The sequence below is a fragment of the Schistocerca americana genome, chromosome 6 (genome assembly GCF_021461395.2).
Source record: "Schistocerca americana isolate TAMUIC-IGC-003095 chromosome 6, iqSchAmer2.1, whole genome shotgun sequence".
Lineage (NCBI taxonomy): Eukaryota > Metazoa > Arthropoda > Insecta > Orthoptera > Acrididae > Schistocerca > Schistocerca americana.
Window position 1 is genome coordinate 610,779,704 of NC_060124.1, and position 22,933 is coordinate 610,802,636.

The 22,933-nt window shown below is 40.4% G+C and overlaps 1 protein-coding gene across 1 annotated transcript in view; it reads right to left on the reverse strand.

The window, feature by feature from the left end:
• Positions 1 to 22,933, reverse strand: part of LOC124619827 (cadherin-related tumor suppressor) — a 300,923-nt gene that overhangs the window by 44,225 nt on the left and 233,765 nt on the right. The window contains exons 22-23 of the mRNA XM_047146436.1: positions 19,789 to 20,050; positions 17,214 to 17,707 (exon numbers count right to left, since the gene is read on the reverse strand). Of these exons, the coding sequence (XP_047002392.1) occupies positions 17,214 to 17,707; positions 19,789 to 20,050 (756 nt within the window). The remainder of the gene's footprint in view (positions 1 to 17,213; positions 17,708 to 19,788; positions 20,051 to 22,933) is intronic.

A 22,933-nucleotide genomic window follows, 5' to 3' on the forward strand; every position in this document is an offset into this window, starting at 1 on the left:
TTCTTGGAAATTTATTTGAGATCTGATAGTTTTGTTTTATCTTTCCTTTCCATGACTTTTATGAAAATGTTGATACATACAATATACTGTTCATTATTTAATTTGAACTGAACGTACATAATGAAAAAATTGAAAATAAAAAACAAAAAAGTTTACTGCAGGGGGACTCAATCCCACAATCCTCAGATTATCGCTCTGAATGCTTTCTACTGAGCCGACCGCTGCCTGGATGCTACACTAACATAAGGGGCTCAGGTCACCCCCCATTTGCCCCAGAAATGCAATTTTTTCCTCTAAATGCTTGATCATCTGGGGCTTCCGGTCTGTCACTTTCATTTTGGGTCAGTCGCTGTGTATGCTTACCTTTTACTTATTGTGTACGTTCTACTTTGAAATACTCTCATCCACAATTGATACACCACTCTCAACACCGTTTCCACTTCCAGAAGCAGTCTTGGTACGTGAAACGCTATATGCGAATTTTCTTTTATCTCGTCTACCATCACAAATCTTTGTCCTTTCAAAGGGTTTTTCACCTTTGGAAATATAAAAAACTCTACAGGGGCCAGATCTGGAGAGTACGGAGCATGATGCACTACAGTGAATTCGTTTTTCTGTGTGCTAGTCAGGCACCAACAGGGATGAATTTGCAGGTGCATTATCGTGAAACAAGAGCCATAAATTGTCTTGCCACATTTCAGGCCATTTCCTTCTCGCATTTTATTGCAGGCATTGCAACAAGCCCCAATCTTACTAATGATTAACAGTTTGTCCCTGTGCCACGAATTCATGATGAACTAGTCCTTCAGAATTTAAAAAAAAAAAAAAAAAAAAAAAAAATCAGCATAGCACTGAGATTTGACCTGACCTGACGAGTGATTTTTGGTTTTCGAGAACCTTTCCCAACACACTGTGAAGATTGAATCTTGGTCTCAACATCATAATCGTAGACCCAAGTCTCATCACCAGTTATGATTCTCTTAAGGAACACAAATTGCATGATCCAAAAGCTCTTTATGCATTGCGAGGCGAAGGCCTTTCTGGTTTCAACTCACGAGCCATGGAGCGAAGTTAGCAGTAATATGATGTATTTCAAGATGATGTCTCAGGATTTCATGAAATGATCCAACTGAAATGTTACATTCCACTGCAATCTCTCGGACAGTCAGTCTTTGATTGACAAACCCAATTTCATTGACGTTCCTGTTGTGAGCATCGTCAATAGACGTCGAAGGGCGTCCTGAACGAGGGTAATCTTTAACTTCTGTCCAGCCATTTTTAAACCATGATTACCATTTGTAACACCGATTATGGCTTAAGCACTCATCGCCGTAGGCTTCCTGCATCATTTGGTGGGTCTCTATAAAGGTTTTCTTGGGTTTCACACAAAATTTAATGCAGATACATTGCTCCTCTAACTTTATCACCTCAAAATTCGCAAACAGTGTGACACAACATTCTACTCAATACAGCACTAAGAAATAATTAACAGACATACAACAATGAAACTTCCAGTAGTTACACATTAAACACAGGTGTGTGCGGGGATGCCGACAGCATCACCCCGACACACCACTGGCACAAAATTACGAATGATCCAGAATTGTTTGAACAGACTTCATATACCATAAATCTGGAAAAAAAAATCAGTGACAAGTAGTAGGCAGTCCCCTAGTGAGAACCGTGAATCGGATAAATGCCTGACCCAGGCCACAGCTTGGTGACCACTGCTGTAGACTTTCTGCATTTTCCCAGAACCCTACCGATGAACCAATATTTGCAATCTTCTACATCTGCTTCACTGCTCTGCAGACCACTGTGAAATGCAGGGCAGAGAATACTTCCTATATTGTACCACCCTTCACAATCTTTGCCACACTCTAATGTTCATCCACATCTGACTGAATATTTGTGCAGCTTTCTTCACACAGAACTTCATTACAACTCAATCATCTGGAAAAGAAGCCTGATGATTCAATTAATATTGCCAGGCAAATCATTATTGTACGACATGAGCCAAAAGTAATTTCCGGGGGTATCTTAACAAAATTTTATTTTATTTTATTTGCTTATTTAACTTAATCAGGGTCTGCAGGCCTCTTTACATCAGATCCGGGTTTCATACAAACATTACTTTTTCTACATCAGAGTTACTTAAGAAATAATGCTAAATTTAATACGGCAAATAGTAATAAAATACTGTTATTAAAATTAGAACATATTTAAATGGATGTACAGATAAAGTGAATAAGTAGTACTGACTAAGAACTAATAAACTTAGTGCTAGGGATACTACTACACTGTCCAGTCATACTAATGGGACCATCACCTATATTCAATCTCAGTGTGCAATAACTACTCACAGATGGTATGTGGTAGCACTAGCAGTGGAGGATATAAAGAATGTGTCAAGAAGATGGGGAAAACAATGCAATCACTACTGTAATGCAGAAGTGGAGCAATTCATCTGATAGCAAGAAGAGTACAATCATTGGCTTTTGGACCAAGAGTGGAAGCATTTCTGAAATGGCTAAGTTGGTAAACTGGTTTGTGCACCCATGCTGACTGCTGTCCATCTGCAACCAAGTCTAGAGTTTGCATGCCAATACTGGAACTGGACGTGACTTTGTACGCTTTCCCGGTGTAATAAGTCTTGAAAGTTTCTTCGGGTTGTTGCCAGATCCTAAAATCAAGTCAATTCAATATTTTGGTGAGCCCACTGTTTGCCATCTTCAGGAGAATGTTGCTGATACTGAGAGAACTGTTCTCAGTGGGACTCAGCAGTATCAGCAGTGTTCTCCTGAAGATGGTGACAGTTGGACCGAAAAAATATTGAATCGAGCTGATTTTAAGATCCGACAGCAAACCTGAAGAAACTTCCAAGACTGTAGCTGGATGTTCACTGAGTGGCAACAGGGGGGCCTTTTCATATGAATCACGTTTTATGCTCCATCAGACAGATGGCTGCTGGCACCTATGGCGTGAAACGTTCGAAAGCAAAGCAAAGACTCTGTACCCAGGAGGGAGGGTTATGGTCAGGGGAATGTTTTCAGGGTACTCTGGAAGGCACACTGGATCAACACAAGTATACACCTATCCTTGGGGACCATGTGCACCCCCGCACGGAGTATCTTTTTCCTCGGCACAATGGCATCTACCAGCAGGTCACTACAACTTGTCCCACAGCTTGCAGTGTATACATCTACATCTACATCTACATCTACAGCATACCTAATGGTGTGTGGTGGAGGATACTTTCGGTATCCATATCTGATCCCTCCAACCCTGTTCCAATCGAGAATAGTGTGTGGGAAGAATGATTGTCGGAAAGCCTCTGTATTGGCTCTAATTTCTTGCATTTTCTCCTAACGGTCAATACACAAGGTGTATGTGGGGGAAGCAATATGTTGTCTGACTCCTCCTGAAAAGTGCTGTCGGGAAATTTCAATAGTAAATCTCTCCGTGATGCACAAAGTCTCTCTTTTAACGTCTGCCAGTGGAGTTTGTTTAGCATCTCCGTAACGGTCTCTCGCCAGCTAAACAATCCTGTGACAAAACGCACTGCTCTTCGTTGGATCTTCACTATCTCTTTGATCAGTCCACCTGACAGGGATCCCAGATAGATGAACAATACTCAAGAATCGGGCAAACGAGTGCCCTATAAGCCACTTCTTTCGTGGATGAGTTACATTTCCTTAAGATTCTTCCGATGAATCTTAGTCTTGTGTCTGCTTTTTGAACAATCTGTTTTATATGGTCATTCCACTTAAGGTTGCTCTGGATAGTTACGCTTGGATATTTTATGAGAGACGCTGCCTCCAGCTGATTGTCATCAATAGTGTAGCTGTACAGTAGTGGATTTCTTTCCCTGTGTATGAGCAATATGTTACATTTATTTATGTTCAGAGTCAGCGGCCAGAGTCTGCACCATTCATCAATTATCTGCAGGTCATTCTGCAAATTCTTACTATCTTCTGGCATCGCTACTTTGGTATAAACAACTGCATCATCTGCGAATAGCCTTAAAGAGCATCCAACGCTTTCTGCTAGATCATTTGTATACATACTGTGAACAGCAGCGGTCCCATCATATTTACCTGGGGTACTCTGGATATTACCTTTACCTCTGTCGTTTTAGTTCCGTTAAGAGCGGTGTGTTGAGTTCTGTCTGCAAGAAAGTCTTGAATCCAATCACAGGTCTGCTCCGATACTCCGTAAGCTCATATTTTTGTGGTTCAAAGAGCTCCAGGATGAGTTGACCATACTCCCCTGGCGACCAAACTCTCCATATTTAAACCCAATGGAGAACCTGTGGGCCACATCATTTGGGCTGTTTGCACCATGGATACTCAACTGAGAAACCTAGTGTAACAGGCTACGGCATACTTGTCTTCATAATCATTCATGGATGAGTGTAGTCTCAACCCGCTCTAGTTCTGTAAGGATTGAAAATCGGACACATGTTCACAGGACTTTTTCGGTTTATTTTCACAAGTAGAATCACCTCACAAATTATGTGACATTCCACCTGAATCACCCTGTATCTGTGATGAAGTCTGCATGGCTCCACATCCCCGTAAGTACCCTCTAGAATCTGACTGACTCTCTTCTTGCATGTCTCGCACTGCGATAGGTCAAGCCCTATCAGGCTTCTGATAGGTGATCACATTAATGTGACAGCACAGTGTACCGCTACTACTACTGCCACTTTGGTGGTGGTAGTAGTAGTAGAAGTAGTAGTAGTAGAGATAATAATAATAATAATAACAATAATAATAACAGTGAAAGTGACAGATACAAAATGTATTCTAGGTGTACAAAAGTTATATTTTCTAACATAGTGAGTTCAGAGAGAAAGAAATTTAGGTAGACTGCACCAGGTAAGAGCACAGGCAAATGAGCAACTTGTGGGGCTACCAAGCTTGTCCTTCCTCCTCCAAACCATTGTTGCACTGTATGCACCCTCACCAGATGGGACTGACAGAAGATGTCAAAAAACTTTTAACAGCATGGCTCTTTTTGTGTCATCAGGAAATACGATAACATACGAGGTCTGTCTAAGAAGTATATGACCTTTGATTTTCCCGTGCAAAATAGAGATGACAGTGCAGTGCCACCGTACACAGTAAAGGAAGAGACCTTTATGCACATGTGTGAATTTTGTCCCCGCCTTCCAGCACATCAGTCACTGCCTGTCAGTCGCTGAGTGAAGTGCTACACAACGTGTTCGTCGGATTACCGATTCTCTCAAGATGACTGAACGTGTTGAGCAAAGATACTGTGTCAAATTTTGTCAAAAGCTTGGTGATTCTCAAAACGAAACAATTTGTAAGATTGTGTTTGGAAAAGATGCAATGTGTGTAACACAAATTAAGGAGTGGTTCAACCGATTCAAAAATGGCTGCACGTCAGCAGAGAGTGACCAGTGTTCTGGCAGGCCCCAAACTGCTCAGAGTGCAGCTGTTGTTGACAGGGTGCAAAATTTGGTAACGGCAGATCGTCGTTTGACCATGCAGGAGATTGCCTAATAGGTTGGAGTGAGTAAAGATTCTGTACATGCAATTTTGCATGATGATCTGAAGATGCACTGAGTGGCTGTGAAATTTGTGCCCAAGACCTCTGTTTTGACATTGCAGAGGACCTTCTGGACACCATTAACACTGATCGTGGGTTTCTGAACACCGTGAAAACTGGAGATGTATCATGGGTGTACGGCCGAGAAACAAACAGACAGTCTTCACAATGGAAGCATACAGAGTCTCCAACACTGAAGAAAGTGCGGCAGGTGCAAAGCAAACCAAGTTGATGCTGACTGTCTTTGTTGATGCCTGTGGAATTGTGCATCACGAATATGCACCAGAAGGACAAACAGTGACAAAGGAGTACTATAAGGATTTTCTCCGGCGACTTCGTGAAGCAGTTTGGCGCCAAAGACCAGACATGTGGACGGCAAAAAACTCGCAACTGCATCACGACAACACCCCCGCCCCATTCATCCCACTTGATCCAAAATTTCTCGGCCAAACGTGGAATTACAGCTATTCGCCAACCTCCGTATTTCCAGACTCCTTGTGACTTCTGGTTGTTTCCAAAATTGAAGACGCTTCTGAAAGGATCCCATTTTGAGAGTAGAGAAGAGATAATGCGCAACACGACGACGGAGCTGAACACCATTTCAAAAGAAGACTTCCAGAGGTGTTTCCAGCAGTGAAAGGGTTGGCGGGCTAAGTGTGTGCAAGCACAAGGGGCCTACTTTGAAGGGGATTAGGGTCCCAACCCCATCAGGTATTCGAAATATTTTTTTCTGGCCAAAGGTTGGATACTTTTTAGTCAAGCCTCATATGATGCAATGGCCTAATGAATGAATACAAGGACAAAGGCAGAAATTAATGATGCTTTAATAATGCTGGATATGTTGTTCAGTTCTTTAATAGAATAAGCGAGGTCATTCCAGAGTCAGGTTCTCGGCACTTAAAGGAACTTCAAGAAAGCAGCTGAGAGATGGAATGGGGCAGAAAAGACTTTGCTCTGATGGGAATGAGTGTTTCTGCTGTATTTTTCATACCAGAGCAATCAGGTTGAGGAGAGAATGAGGGGCAGTGTACATTGATATGGAAATAGAAGAGACACAATGTATGGAAATCTCTGCGCTTGTCTGCACTTACCTGGATAGGTATGATGAATATGGTCAAAGAGTTGAACATCACAGATACAGGGTGAATCAGGAGGAATGTCACATAATTTGTGAGGCGATTCTGCATGTGAAAATAAACGAAAAAAGTCCTATGAATGTGTGGCAGTTTTCTGATTGTTTTGGAACTGGAGCAAATTGAAGACTAAACACATCAATGAATGAATATGAAGATAAGTGTGAATACTATTTACTGAAATACTGTGTAAGTGCTGTAGTGGACAGAATAATGGTGAGACAGATGACTGATCATCCTACAAGAGGTGTTCAAAAAGTCCACCACCCACCTCGATGCACTCGTCAATGCATTGGAGAGTATACTGTGTTGCACATCGAACATTTTCTCAGTGGGCTTTAATATGGGCAACAGCATCGGTGAAGCGAGCGACAATTTCTTCATGTGTATCCACCTTCGTAACGTACATATCCCCCTTTAACCAGCCCCATGAACAGAAGTCATAATCTGGCTGGCAGTTAGTGGGTTTGGCATGGCCAATCCACTGTTGAGGATATGTGTTATACAGACACTGGGATACTTGCCTGGTATAGTGAATTGCTGATCCACCATGTTGCCTGTACATTTGCCATCATTACTCAAATGTCACATCTTCCGAAAGTGCAGGTAAGTCTTCTATCAGGAAATGCACATTTGCTGTGGGTGTCATGTGATTTGGCAGAAACTCAAGCCCTATCACCAGGTCATTAATCATAACACACCAGATGTTCACTGAGAACCTAACTTGGAATCTTGTTTCCCTAGTGTTAGAACTATTAGAACTATGGGTGTTCATGACACCATTGCGTGTAAATGTCTCTGTGTACAGCCAACCATTCACAAAATCGTTGTCCACTTACTGAGTCACGTGGATGCAGATGTTGCACGGGTTGCACATGGAATGATTACAAGCATTCAGAATGTAGCTTATGCCGCACTCACATCTGTGGAATATCGAGGTGACGGCTAATACGCCATGCACTGGCGGTGGGACTCTGTTGTACCATTGCAATAATGTCATCTGTTTCCTCAACTGACTGGACAGCCTCATGTTCTGATGTTATGTGTACACTGGGTAGCTTTCCAGAGTCATGTAATGTTTGAAAAAACCCTGGGAAATTCCCTCACATAGGGAGTTCATCTATCTCTGGTATTCAGTCACACACGCATGGGCACTGCCACTGCAGTACCCCTATGCAAAGAAAATTTATGCAAATTTTGCATGGGTTAAATTATGCAGCATGTTGGTATTCACAGAAACAATGCACTTCGAACTTGCTCAACTGAACAAAACTCAGGCACGATACCCACATGGCCTCACAACCGCTCACTGCTCCAACCCTGAGCATGTTTGCAGCTGTTGCCTCGGTGTGACATCACAGTGCTACCATCTGTTGGAGTATTCCCACACCTCTTGTAGGAGGTGCAACATTCCTCCTGAATCACCTTGTATATCGAATGCAGGCATTCATCAACAGTTCCAGGCATCATGTGTTATCCGGATAACAACCTTGCAGGATGTTGTTGTTGTTGTGGTCTTCAGTCCTGAGACTGGTTTGATGCAGCTCTCCATGCTACCCTATCCTGTGCAAGTTTCTTCATCTCCCAGTACTTAGTGCAACCTACATCCTTCTGAATCTGCTTAGTGTATTCATCTCTTGGTCTCCCTCTGCGATTTTTACCCTCCACGCTGCCCTCCAATGCTAAATTTGTGATCCCTTGATGCCTCGGAACATGTCCTACCAACCGGTCTCTTTTTCTTGTCAAGTTGTGCCACAAACTCCTCTTCTCCCGAATTCTGTTCAATACCTCCTCATTAGTTATGTGAACTACCCATCTGTCTTCAGCATTCTTCTGTAGCACCACATTTCGAAAGCTTCTATTCTCTTCTTGTCTAAACTATTTGTCATCCATGTTTCACTTCCATACATGGCTACACTCCATACAAATACTTTCAGAAACAACTTCCTGACACTTACGTCTATACTTGATGTTAACAAATTTCTCTTCTTTGTCCTATACATACGTCTGTAGCTTGCAGGATAACATCTCCATAATCAACAATTGTAAGTATAAGCATTTGTACAAATTTCTTTTTCAGATCTAAAGGGAATTTTTTTTTATATTTTTGGAGGGTACGGAAGATGCTGATGCTATCTTGCATACTGCAATTATGGTCAACCCAGGTAATCTTTTCATTTATTATTACTTTCAGGCTCCTTGCCCAGTAAGAGAAACTGATGTTTGTCCCACTTAATATTAAAGATGGTGAGGATTCCCAAAATTTTGGGGTAATGAGACTAGATGGTTAACCAGGACTACCTGTGTTTGGGATGACCATATATTACGTGCCGATTTTGATAGCGCAAAAAGTTCAATACTGAAATTCTCGACAGCTGTCTTCAAGTTTATCAGTTTTGCACTTTGATATTACTGAAGGTCATCTATGTATGTATTTACAGTAGGACAAAACTGACAACATATCATTTACACACAAGGCAACGACAAAAGGACCTAACAGTGAGCCCTGGGGCATCTAATACTTCCTGTCTATATTGTGACCTTATGGAGCCAGACATGATGCAATGCTGGTGAGACATTCTCCTCCTCCTCCTCCTTCTTCTTCTATTCTTCTGCCTTTGTCATGCATGTGTGCAGGGTTGGCATGGTTATTAACTGATTTGCTTGCCACGCTTAATCAAAGGGTTGGATCGAAGCCCTTCCTGCTGCTGCTCCACAGTGAACATGCCATTTCCCCAGGTCCCTCTTGAGTTCGCCTACGGTATTATGGACATCTGTATGCATCCTGAGCCACCAACCTCTTACTGCTATGACAAGTTACTCCCATGCTTCGGTGAATAAAAGAGTTTCGAGTATTTATCGTACAACATATGGGCCTCCATGTGTGCTATCACTTGCAAAAAAATCCATTTAGATATCTTGAAATGTTTTTGAGATGTGATGATTGTTAAGACCACGAAGCGCATTGTGCAAGCATGTGAATGGGCACATCGTGTGTGACTGTCTGTCAGGCATGAAACCCAATAATTTCAGTGCCATCATTTGCAAAAAACCTCATTTCAGTACCTTGAATCCTTTATGAACTTTGATGACCATGATTTGCAGTGCACAAGGACAAGAATGGTTGTGTGTGACGCACCCATTCATGTCTGTCAGATATGTATCGAAAAAAGATATGATTTATGCTCTCAATTTTAAGAGAAATTTATATAGCTTATCTGCATTTCATTCCACACAATGTAAGTGCTAAAATCGACTGTACACGAAGTTTACACAATGCGTTTCTACCTCTGCAAAATCTTTAAAATTGTGTGCAACGTTTTACTTAATCTGGTGCACTGCAGTATGTATGATGTATAACAAAATGAAATTCAGTTTTTATTGAGTGAAGATAACAGGCTGTCACACATGAAAAAACCAAATTTTTTCACCAAACAGTTTTCAAAAACTATGTTGGTAAGTGTTTCATAAGGGTTGTAAAGCTGTGTCTCAGCACAGGCACCAGCATTTGACGAACAGTACAGATAGAACAAAAGCCGCCCTCAACATGAAATGCAGAGAGCACATCTGCAGCAGTGAAAAGGTTAGCTTGTCATGACAGTAGGAGCGATAATTCAACAACTAAGTAGCCTCTGACTAGAGTACTGAGTAACAGAATCAGCACACAAACAGCTGAGATGGCCATTTCTAAAGCTGAGGCATACACCTCAGCAGGCGACAGCAAACTAAAATGGCCGTCCTTTTGAAACAGAGTGTCAGACTCGCCCAGCGATGAGAATCAGAACATATTGCTGCACAGGTGCACATTACTTTGTGCGATCTCTATGAAAGTGCTGACTGGCGATGTTGCTGGATTACAAGAATTGGATTTGGAGAGACTGAATTACAGGCTTTTGACCGAAAGCAAAAATTGTTTTATGTGTATCAAATACAAACTATAATACACTTTCTCAAATCCAGGAAACGGCTAACAAAATGAAGACAGAAATTTCAAATAAAATATGGTATGAAAAGTTAGCACATGAAAATGTCACTTATATCAGAGAGTGAAAAAAAATGACACACACACACACACACACACACACACACACACACACACACACACACCCCTACATCTCATCCAACAAACATGACATATACTAAATATACTCTCATAAAACTATATATGATTTATGCTCTCAAAACGCCTGTTTGCAGCTAGGGTGTCGGTTTAATTATCATTTCACTCTCATATAACTCAAGTCAACTTGTGTGGAATGAATCTCATGTCCTTAAGCAAGTTATTTTTTGTTGTTTGAAGATGACTGTTCCCATCTTTTCTGAAGATGAGAGATGAACTGTTTGTAAATTAGAAACATTCATGAAAAATAGTTGAAAATCAGTTTGGGAAGAAAGTCAAATGTTTAAAGTCAAACAATGGGACCAAAAGCCAGAATTCTTACACTAAATGACTTACAGACAAACTTGAAGTTTTTTACATGTGTATGGAACCAGAATGAGAATCTGTGCCCTGAAGAAATAAAATATGCAGTCTTTACACTAAAACATGCAGGAATGAGTTCAATAAAAGGAAGAAGCCTGGCTGGACTGAGACTTGGTTGTACAATGGAGCTTACTAATTTGAGATATTTTGGGTGTGATTGCTATGTTTTAACTGAACATCAAAACCAAATAAAGACTAAAAAGAAATAAAAGAAAACTTTCCAGGTATGATTTGTATTCCCGCTGATGAAGTATACACTGTTGTCTCTGATAACATCATTTTTTATTAAAGAATCATAGATAAAGAGGATATACCAAAGTCAAGACTTTCATAAGAGGCACCAAGAATGAAATCAGGAAGTACGATGATTTCCTCAATGGTACAACTGAAGATCATACCATATAATCTGATTACATACTTCAAAATAGTCTCACCACTGAAACTATGTGACTGATAAAATTGGGTGCCTATGAGACTCACAGACTATGAAATTGATCGTGTGCAACTCAGTAATGTCAAAAAGTCTGGCACGTCAGAAGTTGAAGGCAAAGTCAAAAACTGGTACAAAGAAATATCTGATGCATTCGAATCTCAAATAAAATTGAAAACCTTGAGTCCTATAAAACTCCCAAAGAATGGAAAACATTTAATTTGTCACTGAGTATTGTGTGAGCAGCAAGACGAAAATTGTAAAGCAAGACAAGATGCAATGGGTTTCAAGTTACTGAAATGGATAGAGTATTCAGAAACTTTTGGCGCTGTGGCATTTTCTGAAATAATTAGACTGCTTCATAGTCTTGCAGCCACAAACGAAAATAACAACTTTTGATGTTAAGTTAGCATTTTTATAAACTGATCTGCAAGAAGAGACTCAGGCAAATCATTCTGACAGATTTAGTGATGGTGCAAACAAAGTTTGTAAGCCAAAGAAGAGTTTGCCTGGCCTGTCAGATTCAATGATGGTGGAAATAAAGTTTTCACAGCAGAGAAGAGTTTGTATGGCCTAAAACAAGCTCCACAGAAATGGAATGAGAAATTCTCGAATTTTCTGATGACATTGGGATTTGAAAAACTGATGACCTTCACACCTAATTTAATAAAGACAAAAACATCATCATAGCACTGCTTGTTGATGATGTGTTAGTTATTTGAAGTGAACGAGTTGAACTGTTAGACTGAAATTACATTTGACAGGATATTTCAGGATCTAATGCCATATCTTAGCATGGAAATTAAAATAAGTTCATGGGGATTTTTTTTTTTTAATCAAAACAAGCAGAGAAAATCCTATGACCTTTTAAATTTGACAGTTGAAATCTATTAGCTACACATACAGAATGTAGAATAGTGACAAGTAAGCAAAATTTTGTGAGCCCTCTCTCACTGGAGACAACAGAACCCTATTGAGAAATACAGGGAATCTATTTGTACCTCACAATATTATCTTGCTTGGATACCAGTCTCGCTGTTATGTAAGCAGATACTGTAAAACCAATGGTGAGTCACTGGACAATGATGAAATGTATTTTTCAGTACCTAAAAGGATCTATGAAGTCTGATATGTTCACTGACAGAGGCTTTACACTAATTGCCTATGCTGATTCTGACTGTGGAGGTGATATCTCCTTCAATGTTCAACCAGCGGAGTTCTGCTCTCATGGGGAAGACCCACTGTTTTGTATGCTCAAATGCAATGCCTTATGGTTATTTTGACAGCTGAAGCAGAGTACCGAGCTCCTCTCTCTTTCATTGACAATACATGTTGTGTAAAACTCTTTGAAGAAAAACTTCAAAATTAAGGCCTGAATCAACTGGCAAAGCTGTGTATTGACAATAAGCTCCCATATGTATGTTGAAAATACTTAACTATGCACAAACAACACAAGGCAAGGAGAATATTAATAATGGAACCAAGTTCATTCAACAAAACATTGGAAAGATTTTCAAACCAAAATGTAATGAGAATTCAAATCAAACTGCTGATATATTGACTAAACCATTGACTCATAATATTATGAAAAGGATACAGTGCTACTCACCACATACTGGAGATGTTGAGTCACAGACAGGTACAACAAAATGGCTTCTAAACAAGTAAGATTGTGGCCAAAATGTCTTCTTTTGAAGAAGACAAGAGACGCACACACACACACACACACACACACACACACACACACACACACACACACATATTCATGCAAACGCAACTTACTCACAAATGGCCACTGTCTGTGGCTGCCGAGGCCAGACTGCGAGCAACTACACATGATGGGGGAAGCAATCTGGGCAGTGGGGCTAAGGTGGAGGCTGGGGCAGGGGAAGGGATAACAGTGTAGGAGTCCTGCTTGTGGGAGCATACAAGGGTGGGGTGGGGAGAGGATAGGGCAGCTAGGTGCAGTCTGGACGATAGATGGAGAGGCGAAGGGGAGGAAAACAGTAAAATCACTGTGGCTGCATTGGTCGAATAGACAGGTGTGTAGTGAACATGACCACCATTCAGGACTGGAACAACTGAATTACATACTCTGCCAGAGTTTCGACTTTTCTAAATTGCAAAAGTGGCTTCCTGCAATGCATTCTATGTTCCCGCAACACCCTGGCCTCAACCTTTGTCCTTCACCCACCTATCCCCTTCCCTGTTCCCACTCCAGCAGTTCACAGTCTCCTGTTCCACCAATGCACCCAGTCATTTTAATCTCTTCTTTTTTTGCTCCCTCCTCCATCCCCTTGCCCTCCGTCTAACATCCTGACGGCACCTAGTTGTCCTATCCTCTCCCCAATTCATTCCTGTATGCTCCCACAAGCAACATTTTACTGTCCCTCACCCCTACCCTGCTATTCCTCCCCCCTCCCATCTTGCCCCAGCCTCCTCCTTACCACCACCACCCAGACTACTTCTCCCATCATGCACAGTTGATAGTTGTTCTCAGTTTAGTCTCAGCAGCTTGAGACAGTAGTCGTATGTGTGTCTGTTTTGTCTACTTCTGAAGGAGGCTTTCTGGGTATAAGCTTACTTTTCTAGCAGTCTTCTTGTTGTGTCTGTCTGCAACTCAATATCTCTACTGTATGGTGAGTAGTATCCTTTTCATCATATTCTCACCATTCCATCCTGGATTTTTCATCATTTGATTTTGTTGTTGACTCATAATCCACAAGTAAGATCGATCTTCTCAACCTTCTCTGACAGTTGCTGGAATCATCTGAGTACGATTTCACAGCCCAGATGACTGACACTGTTAGTTACAACGTGTACCATAATGTGCAGCTAACTGCAAACTGTTCCCGTAATGGCTTCTGTGCAGCCTCTTCTGTGCACATGAACGAGGTCCCCAGGAATATGCTCTGAGTAGATCATGATGATCATTCCATTTTCTTGCTGCCATTACCCTCCATGTTCACCATGTGATACATTCCAATCCATTTGACTCTACTTCTTCTTGACATGGCTAACAGCAGGTAAAAGTGGCTCAGTTTCAGTTTTAGAATGAGGCAGAACTTGAAACCTGTTGGTGAGGGGGATGGAACTGGAAAGAACCGTATAAACAGGACAGGATAGTACTTGAGGTACTTTTAGTACCTCCCGTATGTGACTCTTGTAACAGCAGCTTCCCATCACTTGATGGCAGTCAGGACAGTTTCCAACTGTTTACAAACAGCAACTAGCACACCTCATGCTTGATAACAGTCTTCACAGCTGGTCTGCTATGTGACTGGTGCAAATATTCTTTTAAATAGAAAATAAATAACTTGAACTTCACTGATTCTCTTTTAATCTCATAGTCTGTTTATAACGCAAAAAGGATTTGGAGTCATTTCATGTGGTGTTGTGGACGTGAGCATGTGCACTTGCAATTTGGTTGACAGCCTGCTGCGACCTGAGAAGTTAATAATTAACGTAATTTAGATGTGCTCAAAGGTACGTCTAAAACACGTCCTGAAGTCTCGGAATTGATCGTAAAAGTTATAAAATCATCTTCGCAGTCTGAGGCTATTTTAGCTATTGTTATTATAAGAAATAGGTGTGCTTCCATCAACCCACTACAATGGCTATTTGAGATTACAAGTTCCCATTAAGAACGGATGCTACAATACCTAAGAGATTGGTTTGTGTTCTACGAAAAGAACAACCTGGGATAAAATTTAGTGACTGCCTGGAGCTAATTGATTAATTTGTTTTCTCAAGTGTATGTTAACTAACAGAATATACCCATAACAACCTCAAAAAATAGCAAAAATTAATGACAAATGCCTACAATGTGAACTGCTGTTGAAGAGGAAAACTAACTGGAACATGACATGGCAGTAATAATATAGAGAGAATGCAATATTATGTCACAGCAGTCAACTTCATAAGAGCTGCTTATGGCATTATTGTAAACTTTCAAACATTTTCTTAGAAAAAAATTGTCAACAAGCACAAAAAGGTGGAAATTTTGCAGTAATCCCTAAACATCTACATCAAAAATAAGGGGAAATCAATTTCTGAACAAGACATTGCTGCCTAAATTTGTAGAATACACAACTGAGCTCAGAAACAATCATTTCTTAAGAAACACATCACACAGAAGAATAATAAACATCTAAAACTTCTAATGACTATATTACTAAACTCACAGATATGCAATGAAATTACGAGGAATGTTTTTCTAAAAGTGGATATTAGGACCAAAACTGTTTTGAGAGCATAAATGTAGTTTTGCAAATGATGATATAGTACGAGTTTTGTCCACTATTCATAAATATCAAAAAATACACGATATAAAATGACACACAAATGTTTTGGTACACTACCTCCATTACTTTTCATAATGGTGGCGGATGATATAATGACAAGTGTCAAGAGAGATTGGAAACAGAATGTCAGCAATAATTTTTGCTGACAATTCGTTTTATATTTGCGAACAATGAAGATGTTTGGGATGAAGTTGTGCAAGAACATGGCCTAAAATTTAATGCAAAGATGTTTGAGATGGTCATAACAAAAAGATAGACCTACAGATGAAGTTTTTCAGAAGTCAGATAGGTGCAACTAAAATGGAAAAATATGAGAAATGAAATGGTTAGGGAGACAACACTTGAGGAACTGCTTAAAGAGAAGTAAAGAAAAGAAGACTAATATTGTATGGGCAATTGAAGAGAATGGAGGAAATGAGTATAACTAGCAAGAAGCAGATGATGATGGAGGGCAGGGGCCATGGGACAAGTGGCTGTAAGGACTGGATGGGAGCATCCAGAAGAAAAGAGAAGATTGGGCCAGAGTGGCGAGAAAGAGGGGGGGGGGGGGGGGTAGTGGGAAGAACATAAGGAGGGAAAGGCTTGTCTTCCAAGCAGATTCTGCCACATGAGGATAACTGCTCCGGAGGATTATGATGAAGTACTTTGATATAATTATGGAAGATAGAGAGGAAATGACACAGATAGCATGTTTAATTTGTATGTGAAATATTATAGTTTAGAATTTCAAAATGAATTTATCTGACACACTTGGTATTGTTTACACACAAAGGGAAAGGCAGCAGCCAGCTTATGTAATTGGAATTCCAGGTAGGAATAAAAACACTGTAGGAAAAGGTAGAGCGCTACTTACTGCAACGACAACCACCCAAACTGTGTGAGGTGTGCTTGCTCGTGTGAATGAATGGTGTGAGTTTCTCTTTTTTCAACGAAGGCTTTGGCTGGAAGCTTATGATAAGTGTCTTTTAATTCTGCCTGTCTGCTAATTAGCATGTTATCTTTATTGTAAGTAGCAATCTATCTTTTCCTACACTGTTTATAGTCAACTTACACAGGTAGGTAAACATGTCAGGTGCATGGATTTTTGCACTTAGGTGATCAAATTACACTTTCTATGCAAGTGCGCCAAAAACGAACACTATATCACCAGTTATTCCCTTAAAAACAGTAAAAGTTGTGGAGCACTAACAAAGTATATCTTCCACTTGAAACAGCTAACAATGTATCATGAAAGACACTATCAAAAGAACATGCATCTTCTTACAAGACACTAAAATTGTTAAGCTCACCTTATATTTCTTGGCAATAAGCTCAGGTCCGACGAGGTGATGTGGCCTAAGCACCTCACCCGTTTCACCAAGAAAGGCAGCAGTTTCCGCTGCAGACAATCCACGTCCACCTAGCACACCACATCCACCACCACTGCCATCGTTACCCCCTCCTCCGGGTCCACCACCTCCTGATACTAACGTTGCACCGCCGTTCTGTTTGCCCACAATGCCACCACCACTCACACCACCACCTTTCTCCTTTTTCTGGCGCCGAAGCCGGAACACAACAAAGCTGACGAGAATAGCGACGAGCAGTACAACGAAGAATACGATGACGAGCGTGATGCCGATGCTGAGTGGGTCGGGAGTGGCCGTGGCGGCGAGGCCGGCAGGCCCCGTGCAGCCGGGTGTAACGGCACCATGCCACACAACATCAGGCAGGATGCTCCCTGAGCCGTTAAGTGGCTGCAGCTCGTCATTGATGGTGAAGTTGGCCAGGCAACCCTCAAAATCTATGGAGCAAGAACAAACATTTATTTAGATAAATTCATTTTTCCTGTATACTGAAAATGTTTGATATTCTTACATAATAATCCTTAGACTTAATTTTGAGAGTAAATATTTCTGGCCACAGCAGACATTGAATAGTACTGCAAGCTTACACATGCAATGACAGAAAAGCACATCAGACTCTATGGGTGAAGAAAAAACTTGAAAAAACTTATCTACTGTTTGCATAATATTTTATCACTGGTAAGTTTCTGTTATGAACAAACATCATCAGTAAAGGTCTAGTGTTTTACATTTTTTTCTCTCAAATGATAAATGTAAACACAAGCGTAAAATAGCCACTAAAGAGCACACCAGTAAAAAATTATTCTAAAAGATTATTTTTCTCAAAGGAGTTAGCAATTCAAAGCTAGGATGTGTTGTAAACAGAAAAAAGTAGATGCATAAGTGTCAAAGTTATCTACATTGTTTGGACCATTTTATCATAATGTACTGAAAAATATGTACCTCATTTAACAAAATAAGACACACATGAGAAAGTAAAGCAGTCTGATTTATTATAAGACAAGAAATTGGAGTCAAATGAAAATAGAGATCAGTGCTTTGATACGTGGTGATTCACAAGAAGGCAAATTTTGAAATGGACTGTTTATTCAGTTTTAAAATGAAGTTAACAAAAATTTCCAAAATAGGCATAACATCTATAAAAAATAATGTGGTAAGGACAGCCCTTCCTGCTCCCTTTCTCTGTTCATTCACCACAGTTCAGCTGCAGTGACAAAACAACATAGTCATCCACAATAATGTAGACACGTTTATTTGTGTGTTTTGTACTTGTGCCCTATGAAGAAGGGCACTGAGCAGAAGCTCAGCAACGTTTTCAGTCCTGTTTATGTGCGTATCTACTGTTCAGTGCCACAACAGTGTTGTGAGTGTTTACCTCACTCCTTCCATTGTTTGTATTCCGCTCAGGGTTTTCCAGTATTGTATTAAGTGCAACATTTGTTGGATTTTTTGGCACAGTATTTGGTGCTGAACTAATATGCAGCCATTCTTCCTATTTAAATGCAACACGTAATGTTAATTTACATTGAGAATCATCAACCAGTCACTGCACCAGGTGCTAATGATCTTTTCTGTGCCAAATGATGGAAAAGTCTCTGTACCCCTGGAAACAGTATAATTAATTGTAACTCAAGCTCACTTCAATTATTACAGACACACAATGTGGGACATATAGCTCTGCTGATCAATTTGAATTGTCAGCTGTTGATGATTGCTCTACGAAGAGTCACAACTGAAAGATTATCTGTATTCTGCCAAGTAACTTTGTATAACTCCTGCTAGACATTTGCAGACTATATCAAATGATACACCCATATCTCACTTGCTGTACTGCATTCAGTTTGCCTGTTTTCCACACAAATTTGATAGGTCTCCCGGTAAGGAGACATAACAATAAACCTATAAAACAATACTGAATATGAAACATTGTGGCAGATTAAAATCTTTTTGTAGACCATGGTATTACTCAAAACTACACCTTTTGTAGGCAATGTTCTTACTGACTGAGCAATTTGGGTAAGTCTCATGAACTGCCATCTCAGTTTCAATTCTGCCAGTCACTCTCTCCCACTTCCAAACCTCACTGCAGTTTCCCACATACTGAGCAGGAGTAGCTCTATACTTAGCCACAGCCTAGGGGATGGTTTACAGAAAGAATCGGTCACTCTGCAGTGCATAGTGCACTATTTTGACACTACCTGGCCTATTAGAAAGATTAAGAATTTAATTTTTGTTGTAATCTGCCAAGGATTTTAAAAACAGTGTGCTCTAAACTGCAAAGTGACTAATTTTGTAAATACTGAATTTATCTTAAGAAATCAATTGCATCAAAAATTTACCACAACAGCATTTTGCAAGAAATTCACCTTGCAGACAAGACAGTTTCAAAAATTTCAGAGTGTCACTCCCTCATGGATATATACTGTAAATATAAGTGAATAAGACACAGTTTTCTGCATAAATAATCTCGACATAAAAGAATGCAAATTATTCACATACTGTGAAACAGAGGACCGACCTGGGGCTCCGGGCAGCAGGTGTGGCGGTGCACCGCCTAACGAGAGTGCAGTCAGATCGGGGTCCAGGAAGTCGTGCACCCCGGCCGCATCCAGCTCGTCGCCTGCCCGCGCCCCATCCAGTTGCAGTGAGAGCGCGCGCCGCTGTGCGCACAGCCGCACATGGTGCCATGTGCCATCCGACAGCAGAGGCCCTGCGGCACTCGTGTTCACAGCTGGCGCACCTCCCAGCCGGGATACGTACACCAGCTGCCCACCACGCAACTGCCCAGGACAAGAATTAAATTAATGACCTACTGTCTCCCTCTGTGGGGCACATTTGACTGTGATGGTTGTGTGCCCGGTGACTCAGGGTTGGAAATATGTAGCGTCACAGCAGACTCATGTATTCATTTTTAAGGTAAGGCTCATGCAGCTCTTTCCCAGAAATATATTACTGGAAATTTCTATTAATAATACCACAAAACCTTTTTAAACAAATATGAACTGTAATAAATTTTAAATGTGATAAGTATCTTGAGACCATGTGAGACACATTGGAATAGTGTTCAGTTGTTTCTATATCTTAGATAACTTGGCAACAGTAAACAAGATTAGAGATTGACTATTATGTCTAGTTACTGTGAATGTTTATTCTGTCAGACAATATTCTGCCAGACAACTGAAATGCACGATGATTAATACAGTGCAGAAAACTTTTAATTCTAAATTACGTCATTACAGGAATTGTAGAAAAACAAATACACAAAAAGTAAAGTAATCTCTCTATATCTCACACACCCTCAGACACATGGCCATTAAATCCATGCAACAGACAAAATCTAAACAAGAAATGTAAGGTATACTTCTACCACAGTGTGTTACACAATGGAAAAAGTATCAGGTCAGCAACATCTAGTACTGGAGGGAATTTTCTTCAGAAAATATTCTGCAGAGGCTGTGTTTTAGTTGAAACCTAGATATGTAAATCTCAATAATTACTTGTAATTGGTTATTGTGTAAATAGTGAAAGTGATGCACACTGCTCTAATATGGTAAACATGTACACAGTGATTACTATCTCAGCCGCACTTGCTCCCTCCTGCAATCTTGGCTCTAACATGGCTAGAGATAATCATTTGCTAAATAGCGTACTTAGCATTGCGAAGTGAAAGGGAAACACTGAGGATTTATCAATCATTATATAATATAGGTTTGCTGTGTATCAGGCTATTCATAAGAAACTGTGTCATTTCCTAGAGGTTACGGCATTTTCAATGCTGTTTGCCAGCCGAGACTGCTGGGAATCTTTACAGAACAGAGCCAAAAAAGTGTCTACCAGTTTTTTTCTGCCACTTCTTCGTACAGGCATTATTATCACACTGCAGAAAAGAATTGGAAATGGCTGTAGTGACCTTACCAACATCTGCCCCCAATTCCCATATGGTCATTTACCCTCCCTTGCTGCACAAATTATTTTATACTGTAGGTAGAGACATTTCATATGTGAATGGAAATGCAACAGTCAGAAGAAAAAAAAGCAATTTTTTGTGCTCCAAAATAGAAGGAAAGTGATAAATTTCAAGGTCAGGCAAGACGTCCACTCCAGGGTGCCAGGATTTCTGTGAGGCATAGCACGGAAAACAATACGCAATGCTACGAATTTTGCCACCCAGCTGCCACAGCTGCAGGGTGTCACAAATCCCGCCTAAAGTGAAACACAGTAAAGAGCAATCGTTGTCCAAAGAACCAGTACTAAACACAATTATGTACAGGAGATCATCCACAGCATAGTAAAAAAACAATTATGAACAGATTTTGAATAAGTCCACAGCAATTTGACCATGCAGTGCATAGGAAAAATTTCAGATATTTGAAGTAGATACAAAAACTGGAGGTTGTGCGTGTCAAGGATGCTCGATACAATTTACAATATATGCACGATAGTTGCCTACTACATTATGCACATCACATTGCATGTGACATAGATTACAGTGATTTCAAGGGAAGCAATGGATGGTTGCATAACTTGAAATTATGCTACAGAATTGAAGGACATAAAGTAACGAAATTTTAAACAGAGCATCAACTTGACGATGCACAGCAAACTCTGGAATAGGGCCGAAAATTTGTGGATGAGAACAAACTTATCCCACTGTTCAATAAGGGATTTGTTTTCACCTCCGTACAATTGGGGTTTGAAGAGGAAACACATATGAAAGGAAAGAAACCATAGGTACCAAGAAAGTTGTATCAAGATCAACTAACATCAATGCCTTAATGCATTCGTATACAATTATACCAACTGTTAATCTGGATGATAAATTGGATGGCAATTTATTTATTGCACAGTGAGAAGTAGGACATGCTGTGCTCCCTACAGTTCTTTCAAGTCTGCATCATCTTGCAAGGGCAATAGCAATTATTTACATCACAGCAAGTAAGAGTATAAAAATGGGCATAGGATAAATACAGCTACGGTATGAGCACTGCATCTGGTCAATGGCTGGTCAAAATAACTTGCTTTTGCTTGATTCCTGGTCTTCAGGTAAAAATTTAGAGCAAACTATTTTCCTGAGAAGTGTGTTATCTCAATGGTGCGAAGCTTTGTGATCACTGTGGCACAAATTTTTTTTATAAGTGCTCATGGTACAAGTTAATGGTCTGTCTTGAATATTTTTGAATGCTGATGATGTGCATTTTGTGAAGTTTAATACATACACCCCAGAGAAGGTTGATCCCTGCACCTCCTGGACACTCATTTTCTGCCGCCCTCCTAATGCACAGGGTAAGTCATTAGCAGCTAATATTTTTCCTGTCGTAACTGTTGAAATAACACTTTCAAATGAACTAAAGACTGAACTTGCGATCTTGCACTCAAAGGGGTTCCTTGTAAGCTATCTGCAAGTTATCCACATCCACTAAGCAATTCTAGTGTGGTCAATTTCATGTGTCAATTGCATGTCAACTGCATTCATATCACAGCAGTTTTTCAGAGACGCTACCCTCAGAACTAACAGGTAGTTTTATATTTTGATGACAGGAGTCTAGACAAGGAGGACGGCCCCTTGGCTAACATGGACTCTGAGAAACAAGTGTCAAAGAAGAATGTCCCACAACTTGGGAAAGTGAAGTTTGTGTGTGGAATAAGTGGCAAAAAGGAAAAGC